Source organism: Staurois parvus, unplaced genomic scaffold (genome assembly GCF_062004578.1).
Source record: "Staurois parvus isolate SC_StPar_1 unplaced genomic scaffold, SC_StPar_1.0 ptg000145l, whole genome shotgun sequence".
NCBI classification, from domain to species: domain Eukaryota; kingdom Metazoa; phylum Chordata; class Amphibia; order Anura; family Ranidae; genus Staurois; species Staurois parvus.
Window position 1 is genome coordinate 860,133 of NW_028317941.1, and position 20,064 is coordinate 880,196.

The window sequence follows — 20,064 nt, forward strand, 5'->3', positions numbered from 1 at the left end:
GTCACGTGTCCCAGAAGACTACGGGGAGGGAAGGAGGGAGGACACCTTCCGTTTCCAATCGCCTAGGCAGTCTGACAGCAATTGGGAGCCGGTACCTGTCAAATTTGGATACCCGCTCCCCACCACCCAAAGGTGCCAATCCTTAATGGGGAGCAGGGGAGCAGTCCTTAAAGCGGAACTTCCCCTTTTGGGTGGAGCTCCGCTTTAAGAACAGGCGTATCTTGGATATGTTGCGGAGGTGAAGTCTACAAGATTTGGACAGCGATTGGATTTGGGGGTGAAAGGACAGATGGGAGTCTAGGATTACACCTAGTACCCTGGCATGAGGGGAGGGACTGATGGTTGATGGTCTTGATGGAGAAGTCAGGGGAGGGGAAATGGGCTGGAGGGCATATTAGGAGCTCAGTTTTGGAAGGATTGAGTTTGAGGAAGTGGAGTGACATCCATGCCGATATGTCGCTTAGTAGGTTAGTAATGTGAGAGGAGACGGAAGAGGTGAGGTGTAGAAATTTATGATACATAACTTTATACTTGAGAGCAGGTGCCCCATTTGGAAACTTGGGCAATGCCCGGGGGCCCCATGAGATGCCCCTGGTACCTTTTTCATAGGCTTTTTTGAGTTTGGGCAAGGACACAGGGGCCCCATGATCCCCTATTGCCCGGGCGCCCCATGAGTTGTCAGTCCGCCCGATTGAGAGTAGCTGCTAACACCGGGTACATGTCCCCAGATACGTGATTGCTTTATACAAGTACACCATGATTTACTTCTATATAACCGTTTATTACTTTGTACAAAAAAAACTGTCACTTTATTGACACTTACACAGTTTTCACACAATAAACTTTACAGCCTGGAGCTGTAAGTAGATTGGCTAAACACACAGCTTGTACACTATACCACAGCCATAAAGATGTTGAACGACGCTGTGCTGGGATTACCAAGAGCCCATTGTCACATCTAGGGTCTCTGCTCTATCAGAACATCGGTTGGATGACCAGTGCTGTAGTGTGGATCTTCCCCTTTAAGCAGGTGGAACGCACGTAGTATTCCTGTGGTACGCACGCACGCACGTAGAGTCCGTTGACGTCTACGTAAGCCTGTTTGATCCGCGCCTTCATTAGATTGTCGTCTAGAGGCTTCCGTTAGTCAGACATATTGTCCCGAAGGAGCCGGGAGAGGCCCTGACTTACCGGGGGGCAGCATGGGTGAGAGCCGGGGAACTGTGACATGTGAAAATGGTGTTATGGGGCTCGGGCACAGCAGTACATGGCGGGCTTGGGGACTCGGGCACAACAACCCCACCCTGGAAGTCCCAGGGAGGGACAAGAGTGGTGCCCTGTGCCCTTGTGTGTGTGGTGGGCACTTTGCAGACCTTCATTACCTGTGTGCTCTGTATGGTGACCAATGTTAGGAACCTGTTCCTATAGGAACAGGAATAGGTCAGCCTTCAGGGGGACGGTGTGGAGCTGCTTACCTGTCTGTGACTGAAGGGGGGCGCCGCTATCTGTCATTCCTGGCTCTGTCACGTGTCCTCATTTACTCTGAAGGGACAGAGAGGACGGAACACATCTCTCCTCTGGCCATCACTGTCTCAGGCTCAGGCTGAGTCCTCATACAGGACCATTATTAATTTTTAGGGACTGCTGTATTGTAGCTAGGAGGTCTGTGTCAGCCTCGTCCAGGAAAACAAAATAATTTCTCTAGATATAACATGGTTCAGCTACTTTTGAAGATGGCGATAGGACTGAACCAGTCCAGAGATGGGCAATAAAAATGGTGGAAGGTCTGAGGGATGAAACATATCAGAGAGACTTCAGGAACTTACGCACTTGCTCTCCAGAGGATTTACACCCCCCCCCCCCTCTTCCTGACCAGGGCTTTTTTTTGTGATACGGCGATGCGTTACTTTTACTGACAATTGAACGGTCATGCAATGCTGCACCCAAATTAAATTTATGCCCATTTTTTTCCCCCACAAATTGAGCTTTCTTTCGGTGGTATTTGATCGTCTGTGTTTTATATTTTGCACTATAAACAAAGACTGACAATTTTGGGGAAAAAAAACTGTATTTTTGACTTTTTGCCATAAAACATGCCCAGTAGAAACAATTAAAAAATCAAATTTCGTCAAATTTAGGCCAATATGTGATCTGCTACACTACTACAATACGTGTAAATATTTGGTTTACATGAAAGTTATAGCATTTACAAATGGCGGTATATATACTTCGGTTTTTATTTTTTTTTATACAGGTATTGGCGGCAATGAGTGACTTATGGCGGGACGGTGACGGGCATTCTGACACTGGGAAGGGGGGGTGGGGGGGACTGACATCCCCAGTGACACTAATACAATGATTAGTGCTAATAAAAATCACTGACACTGCTCTGACATTGGGCAGGAAGGGGTTAACATCTGGGGCGATCAAAGGGTTAACTGTGTGCTGTGTGTTTTACTGTGTGCTGTGCTTTACTGTGTAGGCACACTGCTTTGTATTGCCCTGCTTTGCAGAGCAATACAAAGCAGCGTGCTGGAGCTGATGGGAGAGATCTGTATTGTTTACATACAGGTCTCTCCCCCATCTGTTATACACGGCGATCGCTGTGTGCCGGCAGGGAATCACTGGCCAGGACCCCGTGATCGACAGCTGAAGACGCCAATGGCGCGGAAATACAAAATCACATATTGTCATTTTGCACCGCCCTGCCTTCCTGTAGCAGTAGTTCTACTTTAGGGCAGTCGGGAAGCAGTTAAAGTGATTCTAAAGGTTTAATTTTTTTTAAAGAAAAAAATAACTATGTCTATACTTGCTGTGTAAAGTGGTTTTGCACAGAGCATCCTGGATCCTCCTCTTCCTGGGTCACCCGCAGGCTCCCATAGCCCATCCCTTCTGTCAGGTGCTGCCACAGTAAGCAGTTTGCTATAAGGGCACCCACTGCTCTGTGTGTGTATTAACACATGAAGCCGCTGCTCGCCCCCCGTCTCATTGGCTCACTGGCTGTGATTGATAGCAGTGGGAGCCAATGGCTCCCACTTCTGTCTGAGCCAATGAGAAGAGGGATTCCCGGGATAGCAGAGACTCCAGTGCACATCACTGCAACGAGAGGGTGCTTAGGTGAGTATTAGGGGGGGATGCTGCACACAGAAGTTTTTTTTTTTTTTTTTTTTTTTTTACCTGAATGCATGAAGGTAAAAAACATTGAGCCTTTAGAACTACTTTACAGTGGTTGTAAACCTCAGAAATGAAATATGAACCAAGTTTATCCCTCTGTAGTATGTATTTGTTTCAATCCAGAGAACGAAATGTCATTTCTGTCTGCTGCCTCATTCTTCTGCTATCTGCATAGCATTTCTGATGAGTTTTCTTGAAACCTAGAGAAAAATGATGACGGAAAGGCACAGCCTGTGATTGACAGCCTCAACTCTGTTCCAGTGTGCTATATGAAGGGGATGTGTCCCTTCCCTTCAATCGGGTCTCAGAGCTCTCCTCACTGATAAAAACTTCAGCTCCCCGTCCCCTGCTTTTCATAACTCAGAAATCCTGTGTAAATTTGCACTTTGAATGGATGTAGGGGACATATAGTTGTAGATAAATAAGTACAACTTATGTAGGAGGATTTGTTTTATTTATGTGTCACTTGAGGCCAGTCACTTCAATGGACATCCAATTTAGGGCTTGTTCACACCATGGTGCAGAGACGTCTGTTTTTCTGCACGCATTCTGCAAGGGCACAACAAAATAAATTGTTCTCTATGTGCCCTGTTCATACCACCACACTAGTATCATGTCCAGATTTTTTTCTGTGCAGGAATCTGCGACATATACAGTTAGGTCCATATATATTTGGACACAGGCACAATTTTAGTTTTTTCAGGTATTTACCAAAACATATTAGGGCTATAGTTATATAATGGCTATGGGCTGAAAGTGCATACACTCAGGTTTAATTTGAGGGCATGTACATCCAAATTGGAGGAAGGGTTTAGGAATTACAGCTCTTAAGAGTAGCTATCCCCCCTTTTTCAAGGGACCAAAAGTAATTGGACAATTGAATCAAAAGCTATTTCATGGCCAGGTGTGGGCTACTCCATTATTTCTTCATCAATTAAGCAGGTAAAAGGTCTGAAGTTGATTCTAAGTGTGGTATTTGCATTTGGAATCTATTGCTGTGACCCTACGTCATGCGTTCAAAGGAACTGTCCATGCAAATGAAACAGGCCATTGTAAGGCTTCAAAAATGAAACAAATCCATCAGAGAGATAGCAGCAACATTAGGAGTGGCCAAATCAACAGTTTGGTGCATTCTGAGGAAATAAGAATGCACTGGTGAACTCAGCAACATAAAAAGGCACGGACGTCCACGGAAGACAACAGTGGTGGATGATCGCAGGATCCTCTCTATGGTAAAGAAAAACTCATTCACAACATCAAGACAAGTGAAGGACACTGTCCAGGAGGTGGGTGTATCATTGTCAAAGTCTAAAATCAAGAGAAGACTTCATGAGAGCAAATAGAGAGGGTTCACCACAAGGTGCAAACCATTCATAAGCCTAAAGAATACAAAAGCCAGATTAGACTTTGCCAAAAAACATTTAAAAAAGCCAGACCAGTTCTGGAAAAGCATTCTTTGGATGGATGAAACTAAGATCAATCTGTACCAGAATCACGGGAATAAGTGTGGAGAAGGCTTGGAACAGCTCATGATCTCAAGCACACAACGTCATCTGTAAAACATGGTTGAGGCAGTGTGATGGCATAGGCATGCATGGTTTCCAGTGACACTGGGTCATTGGTGTTTGTTGATGTGACAGGAGACAGAAGCAGCCGGATGAATTCTGCAGTGTTTACAGATATACTGTCAGCCCAGATTCCGCCAAATGCAGTAAGATTGATTGGACGGCGCTTCACAGTACAGATGGACAATGATCCAAAACACACTGCAAAAGCAACCCAGGAGCTTTTGAAGGAAAAGAAGTGGAATATTCTGCAATGGCCAAGCCAATCACCTGATCTCAACTCCCATTTGAGCATGCATTTCACTTGCTGAAGGCAAAACTAAAGGCAGAAAACCCATAAAGAACAACTGAAGACAGCTGCAGTTAGAGCCTGGCAAAGCATCAGAAAGGCCGGAAACTCAGTCTTTGGTAATGTCCATGGGTTCCAGACTTCAGGCAGTCATTGCCAGTTAAAGATTCTCAGCAAAATATTAAAAATTAACATTTTATTTATGACTATATTTAATTGACAGATTACTTTTGGTCCATTGAAAAAGGGGGGATGGCTTTTCTTAAGAGCTATAATTCCTAAACCCTTCCTCCAAGTTGGATGTACATACCCTCAAATTAAACCTGAGAGTGTGCACTTTCAGGCCATATCCATTCTATAACTACAGCTTGAGCATGTTTTGGTAAATACGTGAAAAAAACTAAAATTGTGCCTGTGTCCAAATACAAATGGACCTAACCTGTATAAAACTAATTGAAACGCTCATGTAAACTTATGTCTCTGCGATTGAAATCTGCGCATCAGTTGCCATCAGTTTTTTCTGCACGAATGGTGTAAACGAGGCCAAAGCAGAACTAAACCCTCCTATCCTTTTCAGACAGGGAAACTGCCATCTTAGCCTCTGTTTGATCTGCAACTGCCATGGTGCTGTATATGTGTTATCAGTTATGACACCAGCCATTTGATGGTTTGACAGTTTGGTTGGGAACAAAAGCAAATGTGACAGTTAAATGCCCAGCTTGATTTTTTTGAAACCGTTAAATTGATGGGTTTTGTTCAGTTTTATGCCTCGTTCACACCATACACGCAGAAAACTGATGGAAAAATCGTACAGATTTTACTTGCAGAGACACGAGCTTACATCAGTTTTTATGCATGTTTCAGTAAGTTCAAGTGCAAATTTTTTTTTTTTTAGCAGAGAGATGTAACATTCTTTTACAAGGGCACAGAAAAAACAGTTTTTCTCTGTGCCCTGTTCACACCATAACGTTGATGTTGTGTCCGTTCTTTCCCATGGAGAAAACTGCATAAATGTTTAATATTCTTGCGCAGAAAAAACCTGCACATGATACTAGTGTTGTGATGTGAACAGGGCACATAAAGAACAATTGATTTATTGCTGCCCATGAGGAACGCATGTAGAAAAACTCACATTTCTGCATATGGTGTGAACTAGGCCTTCAAGTGTCACTAAAAGCAAACCCTTCTCTTTTTTTTTTTTTTTTCTCATTTTGGATAGAGTATAACTCCTATCTCATACATTATATTGCCAAAAGTATTGGGCCAGCCCTCCAAATCATTGGATTCAGGTGTTCTAATCACCTCCATGGCCACAGATGTATAAAATCAAGCACCTAGGCATGCAGACTGTTTCTACAAACATTTGTGAAAGAATGGGTCGCTCTCAGGCGCTCAGTGTATTCAAGCGTGGTACCGTGATAGGTTGCCGCCTGTGCAATAAGTCCATCTGTGACGTTGCCTTGCTACTAAATATTCCACAGTCAACTGTTAATGGTAATATAACAAAGTGGGAACACAGCAACTCAGCCACCAAGTGGTAGGCCACATAAAATGACAGAGCGGGGTCAGCGCATGCTGAAGCGCACCGTGCGCTGAAGTTGCCAACTGTCTGCAGAGTCAATAGCTAAAGAACTCTAAATTTCCTGTGGCCTTCAGATTCGCACAACTGTGCATAGAGAATTTTATGGAATGGGTTTCCATGGTCAAGCAGCTGCATCCAAGCTTTGCATCACCAAGTGCAATGCGAATCGTAGGATGCAGTGGCGTGAAGCACGCTGCCACTGGACTCTAGAGCAGTGGAGACGTGTTCTCTGGAGTGACAAAATACACTTCTCTGGCAATCTGATGGATGTGTCTGGGTTTGGCAGTTGTAAGGAGAATGGTACTTACCTGACTGCATTGTGCCAAGTTTAGTGGAGGGGGGGTTATGGTGTGGGGTGTTTTTCAGGGGTTGAGCTTGGCCCCTTAGTTCAAGCGAAGGGAACTCTTAACCTCCCTAGCGGTCTGATTATGTCCATATTTCTGTGCTCAAAGCGGTACCTTTTTTTGCATGGAAATATGTATTTGTTTTTATTGTAGGCCTGTAATTTTTAGGAATAACTCACTGAAATCTGTCCGAACAAGAGTCTAGTAAACATCCCGGGTATGTTAAAATTTGAAACACGAAATCATAAATTATAATGTAATAATCATAAAAAAATTAAATTATATAATCAAACCAAAAACACTGAAATTTGAAATAGAGCGCCAAGTTCGCACATCACTGAGCAGAGTCGCAAAATCGTTTTCAGTGTCTAATGATGAATTTCCCCACGAATCATTATCACTCAATTCTGCAAGTGATTCTAATTTACTATCGCTGGTCTAAAACCACTTTTGACCTAAAGGGATGCTTTTTGGATGCCATGGACGTTTCTCAGTTTCCAGGCAAAAAGAACAGTAAAAATGCAGGCAGAGCACAGGACAAAGCACTAGGGACAAAATGATGTGAAATGCTTTGAAAAAGTAAAGTTTTACTATGTGATTTTAGTGAATGTTACTGTTACAACTTTCAAATTTCCTGCCAGTTCCGTCCCCCGTATGTCCCGACTTCGCAGGGAACAGAACCCAGAAGACAAATGCCGGCATCCACTGGAGGACATTGCCGGGGTCACTGCAGGGGGGACATCGCGTGAGCGAAGGACAAGGTAAGTGCAGAAGGGATCCTGGAGCAACGCTGCAGGGTATTCCCGAGTGTAGCTTGGGGTTACCGCTTGTGGTGCTGAAACTTTACCCCGAGCTACACTCGTGAATACCACCAGGGAGGTTAAGGCATCAGCATACCAAGACATTTTGGACAATTTCGTGCTCCCAACTTTGAGGGAACAGTCTGGGGATGGCCCCTTCCTGTTCCAGCATGACTATGGACCTTGCTTTGTGCACAAAGACATGGATAAGCGAGTTTGGGTTGGAGGAGCTTAACTGGCCTGCACTTCAACCTGATACAACACCTTTGGAATGAATTAGAGTGGAGACTGCGAGCCAGGACTTCTCATCCAACATCCATGCCTGATCTCACAAATGCGCTTCTGGAAGAACGGTCAAACATTCCCATACACTCACTCCTAAACCTTGTGGACAGTCTTCCCAGAAGAGTTGAAGCTGTTATAGCTGCAAAGGGTGGGCCAACTTAATATTGTACTCTACGGACTAATACTGGTGTGCCATTAAACGTCCAGGAACCGCCGGCAACATCCAGGAACTGAGCTTTAGTTCTTGGTGCCACTTATTATTATTATTATTATTATAATACAGGATTTATATAGCTCCAGCAGTTTGCTCAACGCTTTACAATATAACGAGAGACCATACAGCAACAATACAGTTCAATACAAGAGGGATAGGAGGGCCCTGCTCCTTGGAGCTTACAATCTAGTCCTGGAAGCATACTCAAAGCACTGAGACTGGGCTGTTGGTGACAGCCCCAGGTCTCCTACTAATGAACAGAACCAGATTCCATTCGCTTTATTGCTTTGATAGTCTCTAGCTATCACAGTGATTATTCACTCTGTAGCATTTCCCTGTGTTGTCTCTCCTCTGCTAAGAGGAGCAAGACTTGTCCAGTTATGTACACTATAGATGGGGCAACCCAGAGAGTTTAATCGGATGGAAGAATGGTGTTACAGCTTATTTGAGATTTCCAGAGGACTTGGGAGACTTTTGTGATAGACTGGAATTGCATAGAACAGTGATTACTGGGTGGGAAGAAGAGGGAGAAATAGGTATTGGGGGGGAAAGGAGGATTGGCAGACTGTTGGAGGGGGGAGGTAGGGAGGAGATAGAGGGGAGTGTTTTTTTTTTTTTTTTTTTTCCCCTTTCTCTTTTCTTCTTTCTCTTTCTCAAATGCACAGTTAAAGTTAATAGAAATAAACAGATGGAGGGTAATGGGGGGGTTGGAGGGAGGGAGAGCCGTACATGGGAGGAGTTCAACCCCAAGGTTTAAATCAATGGTGGGTATAGACCCACAAATGATTATAGGCAACTTAGAGGCCTAAAAATGAGTTTGGTAGCAAAAAGGGGGGTATTGGGTGGGGAGGATAGGGGAGTGGGATGGGAGGGGAGTAACAGGGGAGGGTGGGTGGAAGGGAAAGGGGAGAGGGTATTAAAGTTAACACTCTGCATAAGGAAGGGAAGCACAAGGGAATTGAGGGTGGAAAAGAGGAAATTGAGAAAAAAAGAGATACAAGAAGTATGGAAGATATACGGTTTTTAACATATAATGTAAATGGGTTGAATTGTCCTGAGAAAAGATTTAAGCTATTCAAGGAATTGCAACATAGAGAAGCTTCGGTGGTCTTTTTGCAGGAGACACATCTTGAGATTGTCAAATATTAAGTTGAATTCTAGACACTATCCAACATGGTTTTACGCAGATTCCCCAATTAAGAGAGTAGCAATAGGGTTTGCAAAAAACATAAGGCTTGAGATGGAGGAAAGAGAAATAGACCCTGAGGGGAGATTTTTGTTTTTGAGAGGTAGGTTGCAAGAAATGGAATGTACAATTGCAAATATTTATTGCTCAAATAAGAGACCGGAGTTATATTTGAAGGGTGTCTTGAGGAAATTGATGGCCTTCAAAAAGGGGCGCTTGATAGTGGCAGGGGACTTGAATTTCTGTATGGATCCACAAATGGATACGACCTCTTCTGCGCAGAGAGAGGGAGGTAGGTCTCTGAGAACTTTAAAGAAGGTGATGCATGAGTGCCAATTGGTGGATATTTGGAGAATAATACATGGAAAAGAGAGAGACTATACCTTCTTTTTTCTAATGCACACGAGATGTACTCGAGACTGGACTATATACTGGTGGACCATCAACTTATTGAGCTGGTGGCTAAAGTAGAGATAAAGGCAAAGTCTCTCTCAGACCATGCCCCTGTTACATTGAAATTAGGGTAGGGGAGGCGGTTGACAGGTGGTATAGGATGGAAGTTGAATGAGGCTCTTCTGGATCAGGAGATTGATCAGAAGATCAGGGAAGAGATTGAAAGATTTTTTTTCAGGTGAATGAGACGGGGGAAGTGTCGGTGGCTACAGTATGGGAGTCCCACAAAGCCTACATAAGAGGTATTTTGATTGCGTCCGGGGCAGAAAAGAGAAAGAAGAGAGAAACTTACTGGGCTGTTAAAAGAAATATTGGACCTGGGGCAGATACATAAAAATAGAATAACAAAAGAGATAAGACAGAAGGTAACAAAAAAGAAAGAACTAGAGTTACTGATGGAAGAGGAGAGAAGAGTTTTTAATAAAGTGGCAAGTGAGAGGTATAGATGGGGAGATAGACCAGGAAAATATTTGATGAGAGCCTTGAGGAAAAAGAAAAACAGGAATTATATAGAAAAAAGAAGAAACCCCAAGGGAGAAATGGTTTATTCTACTAAAGAGATCGCCAAGGTGTTCAAGGAATACTATAGCTGTATAATACTTCCCAGGATTCAGTAAATAAAAGTGGAAATGCAAGTAGAGAAAAAAGAAGGGTATATTTAAAAAACGCAGGACTATCGAAGTTAAGAGATCAACTGAATTCCCTTGATTTAGAAATTACACAGGAGGAAATAAAAATAGCATTAAAAAGTACCATGACGGGGAAAAGCCCAGGCCCAGATGGTTACACTGTGAGGTACTATAAAAAATATAGTGAATTGTTAATACCTAAATTGAAGAAATATATGAATGCCCTGGGTGGGGAGATGGAGATGAGGAGAGAATCTTTACAGGCCCATGTGGTGCTTATTCGAAGGGAAGGATGCTTATCACTGCTCTAGCTATAGACCAATCTCACTTTTGAACATAGACACTAAGTTTTATTTGCAAAGGTTTTAGCAAATAGGTTGAAAGATTTAATGCCAGAATGGATCCAGGGGGACCAGGTGGGATTTGTACCAGGGAGGAAGGGTAGAGACAATGGGTTGAGAACTTTGTTGCTTATCCAGAAAGCTAGGAAGGGGAAAACTCCAGCGGTGGTACTTTCAATCGATGCTGAAAAGGCATTCGACAGAGTAGATTGGAGCTTCATGATGGACACTCTGGAGACTCTAGGATTGGGAGTTAGAATGAGAGAGTGGATAGGAAAATTGTATAGAGAGCCCTCCGCGGTTATTTTGATTAACGGAGAGAGGTCGGAACCTATTGGGATGTCAAATGGAACAAGACAGGGATGCCCACTGTCCCCATTGTTGTATGTATTGACTTTGGAACCTTTACTGGCCACAATTAGGAAAAATATGGACATAAAAGGAATACAGATAGGAGGAATTGAACATAAAGTGGCAGCCTTTGCGGACGACCTGTTCTATGTGGGAAATCCTAGGATAACACTCCCAAATCTAATGAAGAGCTTAAAGGATTATAGGGAGTTATAAAATTTGAAAATTAACCCAACAAAAACTGAGATCTTAAATGTAAACCTTCCAAATAGTGAAAAAGAAAAGATACAAAAAGAATTCCCTTTTCTATGGAAAGATAGATGAAATATCTAGGGGTTAAACTCACTGCTTCATATACGAACTTGTGTAAATCAAACTATATCTCAGTTTTAAATGAGATTAAGGAGGAACTAAAGAAATTCGGAGGAGGTAACCCGTCTTGGATAGGGCGCATAAATCTGATAAAAATGGTAATTGTACCTAAAATCCTATATAAATTCCAGATGATCCCAATTAAACTTCCGGAGGTTTTTTTTTTTTTTTTAAGGTAATTCTAAAGATGTTAAGATACATATGGGAAAATAACCTAGAATATCTTATGATTTGTTGAGTAGAAATAAAGAGAAGGGAGGATTGGGAGTGCCAGATTTTAAAAGGTATTATAGAGCAGTAGTTCTAGCAAGAATTTTGACTGGACACACAATCCAGAGGGGAAAAGGTGGGTCAAGATTGAAAATGAATTAAGCGGAGTTAACTTAAGTAAAATCATATGGGTACCAGCACAATATAGAGGATTAAAAGATATTACGAGTGTTTTATACATTAAATGTTTTAAAGGTTTGGGATAAACTGCACAAGTTTATGAAATGGGATTTTAACTCCCAATTAATATCACTGAGGAACATGGAGTATTTCCCTCCAGGTAGGGAGGAGAGCACAGGAAAATGGTTTAAAAGGGAGGATATTCAACTGAGGGATATTATGGAAGGGCAGGAATTGAGAACACTTAAGGAGTTGAAAAAGGACAAAAGGGAACTTTTCATTAAGATAGACGAGTGGAGATATCACCAATTAAAACACTTTGTCGGGAGTCTTCCGAAACCTTTGGGATTGAGAAAGGATTGGAATTTGTTTGAGAGGTTGTTGGAATCACGTGGAGATGGGAAACTGGGCATGGCAAAAGTTTATAAGATTCTCACTGAGTTAGACACACACACAAAGCCAATGTACATAGTAAAATGGGAAAGGGATTTGGGAATAGAGATAGATGAAGACAAACAGAGAAAAATATATAGACTAACACATGAGAATGTAAGCATGAGAGAGGTGGAGGTAAACTATAAGTGTTTTACAAGATGGCACATTGCACCGAACGTTGAATATAAGATGAGTGGGGAAAATACACTAGAGTGTTGGCGGGGGTGTGGAAAGATAGGTACGTTATATCACATATGGTGGGAGTGCCCAAAGATTCAAGGTTTTTGGGAGACAATGGTTCATTTAATTGGGATAATCTCTGGGATAAAGATAGGATTGGATCCAGAGTTGTGTCTATTACATAGTATAGAGCTATCAGTGAACAAATACAAGGATCCGGGTATATGGTCCTATCTGAATGCGGCAAAGGGTCTGATACCTAAGTTTTGGCATAGTTTAGAGGTGCCGAGAGAAGAGGATTGGGTAGGAGGAGTGAACCAGATATGTAAGATGGAGAAACTGTATTATATGCAAGAAGACAAGATGGAGTTATATTACAGGAGATGGGGGGACAATGGGAAGATTTTGTGCCCAAGGTGAAATATTTGAAGCAGTAGAGGGATATGTGAAAGTACCCCTTATTTAGGAAAAGAGGTAATGGAGAAATGCAGAGTGGGTGGTTTTATTATTGGGGGGAGGATGGTTTCAGGGTGGGTGGGGGTATTAGATAGGTGGTGGGGGGTAATGGGAATAAAGATAGAAAGGGATATAACTGATGGTTTTATATGTATATGAGAGTAATGGAATTCCCAGTAAGTGCGGGTCATAAGTCCCTGAAGAAAAAAAAAAACAGACTTGTCCAGTTAAAAGGGCTTGTTCACATAAGGTATGGGACTGGGAATGTGTGCAAAATCACACATTTTCCTGCACCACACAAATGTGTTGCCTTTTGTAGATGTGTGCAGGATCCAATAATTTTTAATGGTACCCTTATGCATCTAAGAAATGTGGAGCATATAGTACTGTGGTATAGCGTGCATTTTTGGTCTGCTGCGATTTTTTAAAAGTGTGTGTGACGTGCATAAGGCAGCCCATTACTCTAAACACAACATGCATCCAGTTTTCTTTTTTAATAGAGTAGGGAAGAATTAGTCTCTTGGATATCCAGGACTACATTATATTTCTATTCAGGTTAAAGAATAGGTTCACAGTTTTGTAAAAAAAAAAAAAAAAAAATGGTGGTTTTAACAATTTTTTTACATCGCAGCCTTTAAAGCATTGCACCCACAATCATTAGATAGTGAGTGGAATGTCAGAATCCTACAAACTCTCAGTAAGCTGTCTGCCTGTACGTGTGATTTGGACAGGAATCGCACCGCATTCATGTTCAAATCACATGCGATTCTTTGCAGTGCGATTTAAGCCCATTCGTTTTGTATGGGCTGAATTCGCACTGCATGTGCATGAAAAAGGTACAGGCTTTTTTTTTTTTTTTTTTTTTTAGTTTGGGTGTTCATGCCCAGGTGATTTTGATTCTTTCAGTCGCACTACATTTTGCCTCCTGTTTTGGGGTGTCCATAATTTAACATTGACACCCATGGCAGATCGCATGAACTGCCTGCGATTTCAGTGCAGTGCTGGAAACGTTCAGGATTCACTGCGTTTCCCACATCACATATATGTAAATAGGCTCCATGAACAACAAGAGTTCGTAGCCTCCCTGGAGGTATTCCTGAATGTAGCTCGGGGTAAAGTTTCAGTACCAAAAGCGGTAACCCCGAGCTACATTCGGGCTTACCATGCTGTGGTGCTCCGGGATCTGTTCTTCTCTTACCTTGTCCTGCGCTCCCGCGATGTCCCTCCTGCTGTATCCCCGGGAATGTTCTCCGGCATCTCTTCTGGGTTTCGCCCCTGCGATGTCGGGACGTACAGGGGACGGAACTGGCGGGCAATTTGAAAATGAAAAAAAAGTGACATTCACTAAATATACTAAAATCACATAGTATAACATTACTGTGTCAAAGCATTTCACATACATTTTGTCCCTAGTGCTTTGTCCTGTGCCCTGCCTTCATTTTTACTGTTCTTTCTGCCTGGAAACTGAGAAACGTCCATGGCGTCCAAAAAGCGTCCCTTTTAGGTCAAAATTGGTTTTAGACCAGCTAGAGAACAGTGATAGTAAATTAGAACTACTTGCAGAATTGAGTGATGATGATTCATGGGGGAAATTCGTCATCAGACACTGAAAACGATTTTGCGACTTTGCTCAGTGATGTGCGAACTTGGCACTATATTTTAAATTTCAGTGTTGTTGGTTTGATTATATTATTGAATTACATTTATTATTAGATTTTTTTATGATTAAATTATAATTTATTATTTCGTGTTTCAAATTTTATCATACCCGGGATGTTTTACTAGACTCTTGTTCGGACAGATTTCAGTGGGTTATTCCTAAAAATTACAGGCCTACAATAAAAAAAACTACATATTTACATGCAAAAAAATGTACCGCTTTGAGCACAGAAATATGGACATAATCAGACCGCTAGGGAGGTTAATGGTGCCTTGCAGTTTCTGAACTACAAGCCCTCAGCCACAATGGCTGATGACACTTGTAGCATAATTAATTCACAGGAAACTAGCAATGAATGATGTGGCCCCATGGCCACGCTGTTTTTAAACTGTGACAGCGGGTGCAGGAAGAAGATTGCCCGCTGTCACAGAGAGGAACACTGGCAGCTTTCCAGTTGCATCAGAAAGCCTCACAAAATCTCATCAGCTCAGCCGATTTATTACAGCCCAGAGAGGAGACGAAAAAACAAAAACCCCATTGTGTAGTATCTTCAAAACAAGGAGTTTATATGTGCAATAAAGGTAATCACAGAATAAAAAAAGAAACAACAAACAACGTCAGAAGCATCTTACCTGGGCTTAAGAAAAACAGACCTGGTCTGTTGCTCAGTGGTACAAAGTCCTCTTTTCTGATGAGAGCAACTTTTGCATCTCATTTGGAAACCAAGGACCCAGCATAACATCACAAATCGGCTCCCTCCAATGCTTTTCATTGCCAGGGAAAGTCTTCAGGGGGCAGCACAGAAGTCAGCCTTCCTGATATAATGGGAGCCATCTAGTGGTGGAAGGTGTGATTTGCGCACTCCAAACTGCTGCTCAGATTGTAGGTCTTATACAGGTGAAACTCGAAAAATTAGAATATCGTGCAAAAGTTCATTTATTTCAGTAATGCAACTTAAAAGGTGAAACGTATATATATGAGAGACTCATTACATGCAAATTAAGATAGTTCAAGCTGTGATTTGTCATAATTGTGATGATTATGGCTTACAGCTCATGAAAACCCCAAATCCACAATCTCAGAAAATTTACAATATTATGAAAAGGTGCAATATTCTAGGCTCAAAGTGCCCCACTCTAATCGGCTAATTAAGCCATAACACCTGCAAAGGGTTCCTGAGCCTTTAAATGGTCTCTGTCTGGTTCAGTAGGAATCACAATCATGGGAAAGACTGCTGACCTGACAGTTGTGCAGAAAACCATCATTGACACCATCCATAAGGAGGGAAAGCCTCAAAAGGTAATTGCAAAAGAAGTTGGATGTTCCCAAAGTGCTGTATCAAAGCACATTAATAGAAAGTTATGTGAAAGGGAAAAGTGTGGAAGAAAAAGGTGCACAAGCAGCAGGGATGACCGCAGCCTGGAGAGGATTGTCAGGAAAAGGCCATTCAAAGGTGTTGGGGACTTTCACAAGGAGTGGACTGAGGCTGGAGTCAGTGCATCAAGAGCCACCACACACAGACAGATCCTGGACATGGGCTTCAAATGTTGTATTCCTCTTGTCAAGCTGCTCCTGAACAACAAACAATGTCAGAAGCGTCTTACCTGGTCTGTTGCTCAGTGGTACAAAGTCCTCTTTTCTGATGAGAGCAACTTTTGCATCTCATTTGGAAACCAAGGACCCAGAGTATGGAGGAAGAATAGAGAGGCACACACTGCAAGATGCTTGAAGTCCAGTGTGAACTTTCCACAGTCTGTGTTGATTTGGGAAGCCATGTCATCTGCTGGTGTTGGTCCACTGTGCTTCATTAAATCCAGGGTCAACGCAGCCGTCTACCAGGAGATTTTGGAGCACTTCATGCTTCCTTCCACAGACGAGCTTTATGGGGATGCTGACTTCATTTTCCAGCAGGACTTGGCACTTGCCCACACTGCCAAAAGCACCTAAACCTGGTTCAATGACCGTGGATTTACTGTGCTTGATTGGCCAGAAAACTCGCCTGACCTGAACCCCATAGAGAATCTATGGGGCATTGCCAAGAGAAAGATGAGACATGAGACCGAACAATGCAGAAAAGCTAAAGGCCGTTATTGAAGCATCCTGGTCTTCCATAACACCTCAGCAGTACCACAGGCTGATAGCTTCCATGCCACGCCGCCTTGAGGCAGTAATTGCTGCAAAAGGGGCCCAAACCAAGTACTGAGTACATTATGCATGCTTATACTTTTCAGAGGTCCAATATTGTTCTGTGTACAATCCTTGTTTTATTGATTGCATGTAATATTCTAATTTTCTGAGATTGTGGATTTGGGGTTTTCATGAGCTGTAAGCCATAATCATAACAATTATGACAAATCACAGCTTGAACTATCTTGCTTTGCATGTAATGAGTCTCATAAGTTTCACCTTTTAAGTTGCATTACTGAAATAAATGAACTTTTGCGCGATATTCTAATTTTTCGAGTTTCACCTGTACATGCTGTATTGACTTCTATAGCATAGAGGTCCTTTTATCTCTGGTAAGAAGATTGTGCACTTGGAGGTGGTAGAGTACATTTGGCACTGATTTAACAGCACTATTTTGGAGATACTTTTTGGACTTTGAGAATTAATTTTGACATTTATTTTTGGTGGTTATATATGCACTCTTATTCATGCTAACTTATTATACATCTGAGCACTTATTTTATTGTGTGGGGGTGTTTTTTTGTAATATATAATTTGTTCACGTATTCATTCACCTTAGGTATTTTTTGTAATTTCTTATGCTTGATTTGAGAGCAGGTCAAGGGACAGCGTGTCTATTTTGTAAAAATAACCTGACAGAGGTTCTAACTTTTCCCTTCTTTTTAGTGATAGTGTTTTGCTGTAGTCTGTTCCAACTAAAGATATTTCTCATAATTTACCGTCCTAACAGGTAAGAGTTTTACCTGTTTCCCACTGTGTCCAAAACTTAAAGCCCAACTCCAAGCATGTCTGTGTTTTTTTTTTTTTTTTTTTTTTTTTATATAAATTATTACTAACAGTTGACTTGAGATGTTAGTGACACAGGAGTAAAATGACTCAAACCCTCACTCTGAGAATGAGCAGTAAAGTACTTGTACAAGAGAAAGCAGAGCCTGTACGTGTAGTCACTAATAGGGATGAGCTGAACGTGCCTGGGTTCCATTCTAGGCGGGGTTGGCATACGTTGCTAAAGCTTGAAGTCCATGGGAGATGAATGTTTGTTTGTAAATAATTCCAGGCATAGCTATATTATACATACAGTTAGGTCCATACATATTTGGACACAGGCACAGTTTTCATACTTTTGGCTCTGTATGCCACCAGAATAAATTAAAACGAAACATTCCAAATTTGAAGTGCAGACTTTCAGCTTTAATTCAAGGGGTTGAACATAAATATCAAGTACAAATTTTAGGAACTACAACCATTTTTATACACAGTCCCTCCATTTTCAGGGGCTCAAATGTAATTGGACAAATGAACATAATCATAAATGTAAATTTTTTTTTTTTCAATATTTTGTTGAAAATCCTTTGCTGGCAATAACTGCCTGATGTCTGGAACCCATGGACGTTACCAAAGACAGGGTTTCCTCCTTTCTGATGCTTTGTAAGGCTCTAACTGCCGCTGTCTTAATTTGTTCTTTTGTCGGTCTTTCAGCCTTTAGTTTTACCTTCAGCAAGTGACATGCATGCTCAATTGGGTTGAGATCAGGCGATTGACTTGGCCATTGGAAATATTCCACTTCTCTTCCTCCAAAAACTCCTGGGTTGCTTTTGTAGTGTGTTTTAGATCATTGTCCATCTGTACTGTGAAGCACCGTCCAATCAACTTTGCTGCATTTGGCTGAATCTGGGCTAACAGTATATCTCTAAACACTGCAGAATTTATCTGGCGGCTTCTGTCTTCTGTCACATCATCAATACACAACCTCTCATTAGTGCACATCAGTGAAGGAGAAAAATCACTTATTTACAAAATTTTATAACAAAAATTAAAGTTTTTTTTTCAAAACTTTCAGTTTTTCATTGGTTTGTTTAGCAAAAAAAACCCCAGAGGTGATTAAATACCAAAAAAAAGCTCTGTTTCAAAAACAATGATAAAAATTTAATATGGGTACAGTGTTGCATGACTGCGCAATTGTCATTCAAAGTGCGACAGCGCTGAAAACTGGCCTGGGCAGGAAGGGGGTCAAAGTGCCCTGTAGGTGAGGGGTTAAAGTGGTTGTAAAGCCACTTCTTTTGTTTTAAAGTTCCGCTTTAAGGACTGCTCCCACGCTCCCCATTAAGGATTGACACCTTTGGGGAACGGGGGGGAGCGGGTACCCGAATTTGACAGGTACCCCCTCCCACTTCTGGTCCGATTGCCTAGGCGATCGTAAGCGGAAGGTGTCTCCCCTCCCTCTAGTCTTTTGGGACACGTGACAGGTCCCAGAAGACTGCAGGACCATTCACGAAGCACTACTCGTGCATGCGCAGTGGGTACCCGGCTGTGAAGCCACAAGCTATCACAGCCGGGTGCCCACACTGTAGATGCCGGCGCCTGGAATACAGGATGGCCGGTGAAACAAGCTGGGGGGGCACACCATGGGACCGAGGGCAAGTAAGTGGCGTTTTTTTAAAAGTCAGCAGCTGGGAGGGGCCAGGAGCGCCTTTGGGGGAGCTGAGAAGAGGAAGATCGGGGCTGCTCTGTGCAAAACCACTGCACAGAGCAGGAAAGTATAACATGAATGTGTAAAAAAAAAAACTTTACTGTGGAATGTTTGTTCTTTGCTAAATGACATTATTTTTTATCAAGTTGTAATGGGTAAAGTTCTGCTTTAATGTCCAGCGCACCTATGTGTATACTTGCTTTTCCTTCACTCATTTTCCAGTTTTTTCAGCTGTCAGCTGAGTATATAACCCTTTCCCCTTCTCATGATACAAGGATGGTAGCCATAGCATCCTAATGATAGGCTTTTGTGCGCCAACTATAACAATGTGAAAGACATTTTTAAAAAAAATGACTGTAAGGATAGCGATGCAATAGTACTACATACACTTCCTGAAAATACATTACATAATATTATGAGGGGGCTGTGGAGAGTACCAGTGAAGATGTATGCAAGGCCAGACCTACTGTTTTTTTGGAAATGCCCTCTACCCTTTGTGAAAATAAACACGACCAGACTTTCTGATTTTTGGTGATGCAAGGTCTTGCAGTACATTTTCAAAAATGAAGGCCACTGACTTAATACTGCCACAACAGGGCCGTTGGAGTTGTTACTGGTTTTGCATTCCTCTCCTATACTTGTGGTCTGTCTTCATGTGTTTTACCCTTTGCAGTCCTGTCCAGCACATACTGCCTGCAGTC

General features: G+C 42.2%; 1 protein-coding gene across 4 annotated transcripts in view; it reads left to right on the top strand.

Moving 5' to 3' along the window:
* Positions 1-1,061: 1,061 nt before the first annotated feature.
* Positions 1,062-20,064, top strand: part of KPNA6 (karyopherin subunit alpha 6) — a 71,035-nt gene continuing 52,032 nt past the window's right edge. For 2 of the 4 annotated variants that reach the window (XR_016312261.1, XM_089673835.1), the window contains exon 1: positions 1,063-1,206. Coding sequence is in view for 2 of the 4 variants with exons in the window: in XM_089673835.1 (XP_089529961.1) it covers positions 1,203-1,206 (4 nt within the window). In the remaining 2 variants the exon portion in view is untranslated. Of the gene's footprint in view, positions 1,207-7,600; positions 7,716-20,064 lie in introns of those variants that run through there. The other 2 variants (XM_089673837.1, XM_089673836.1) reach the window with 2 other exon arrangements.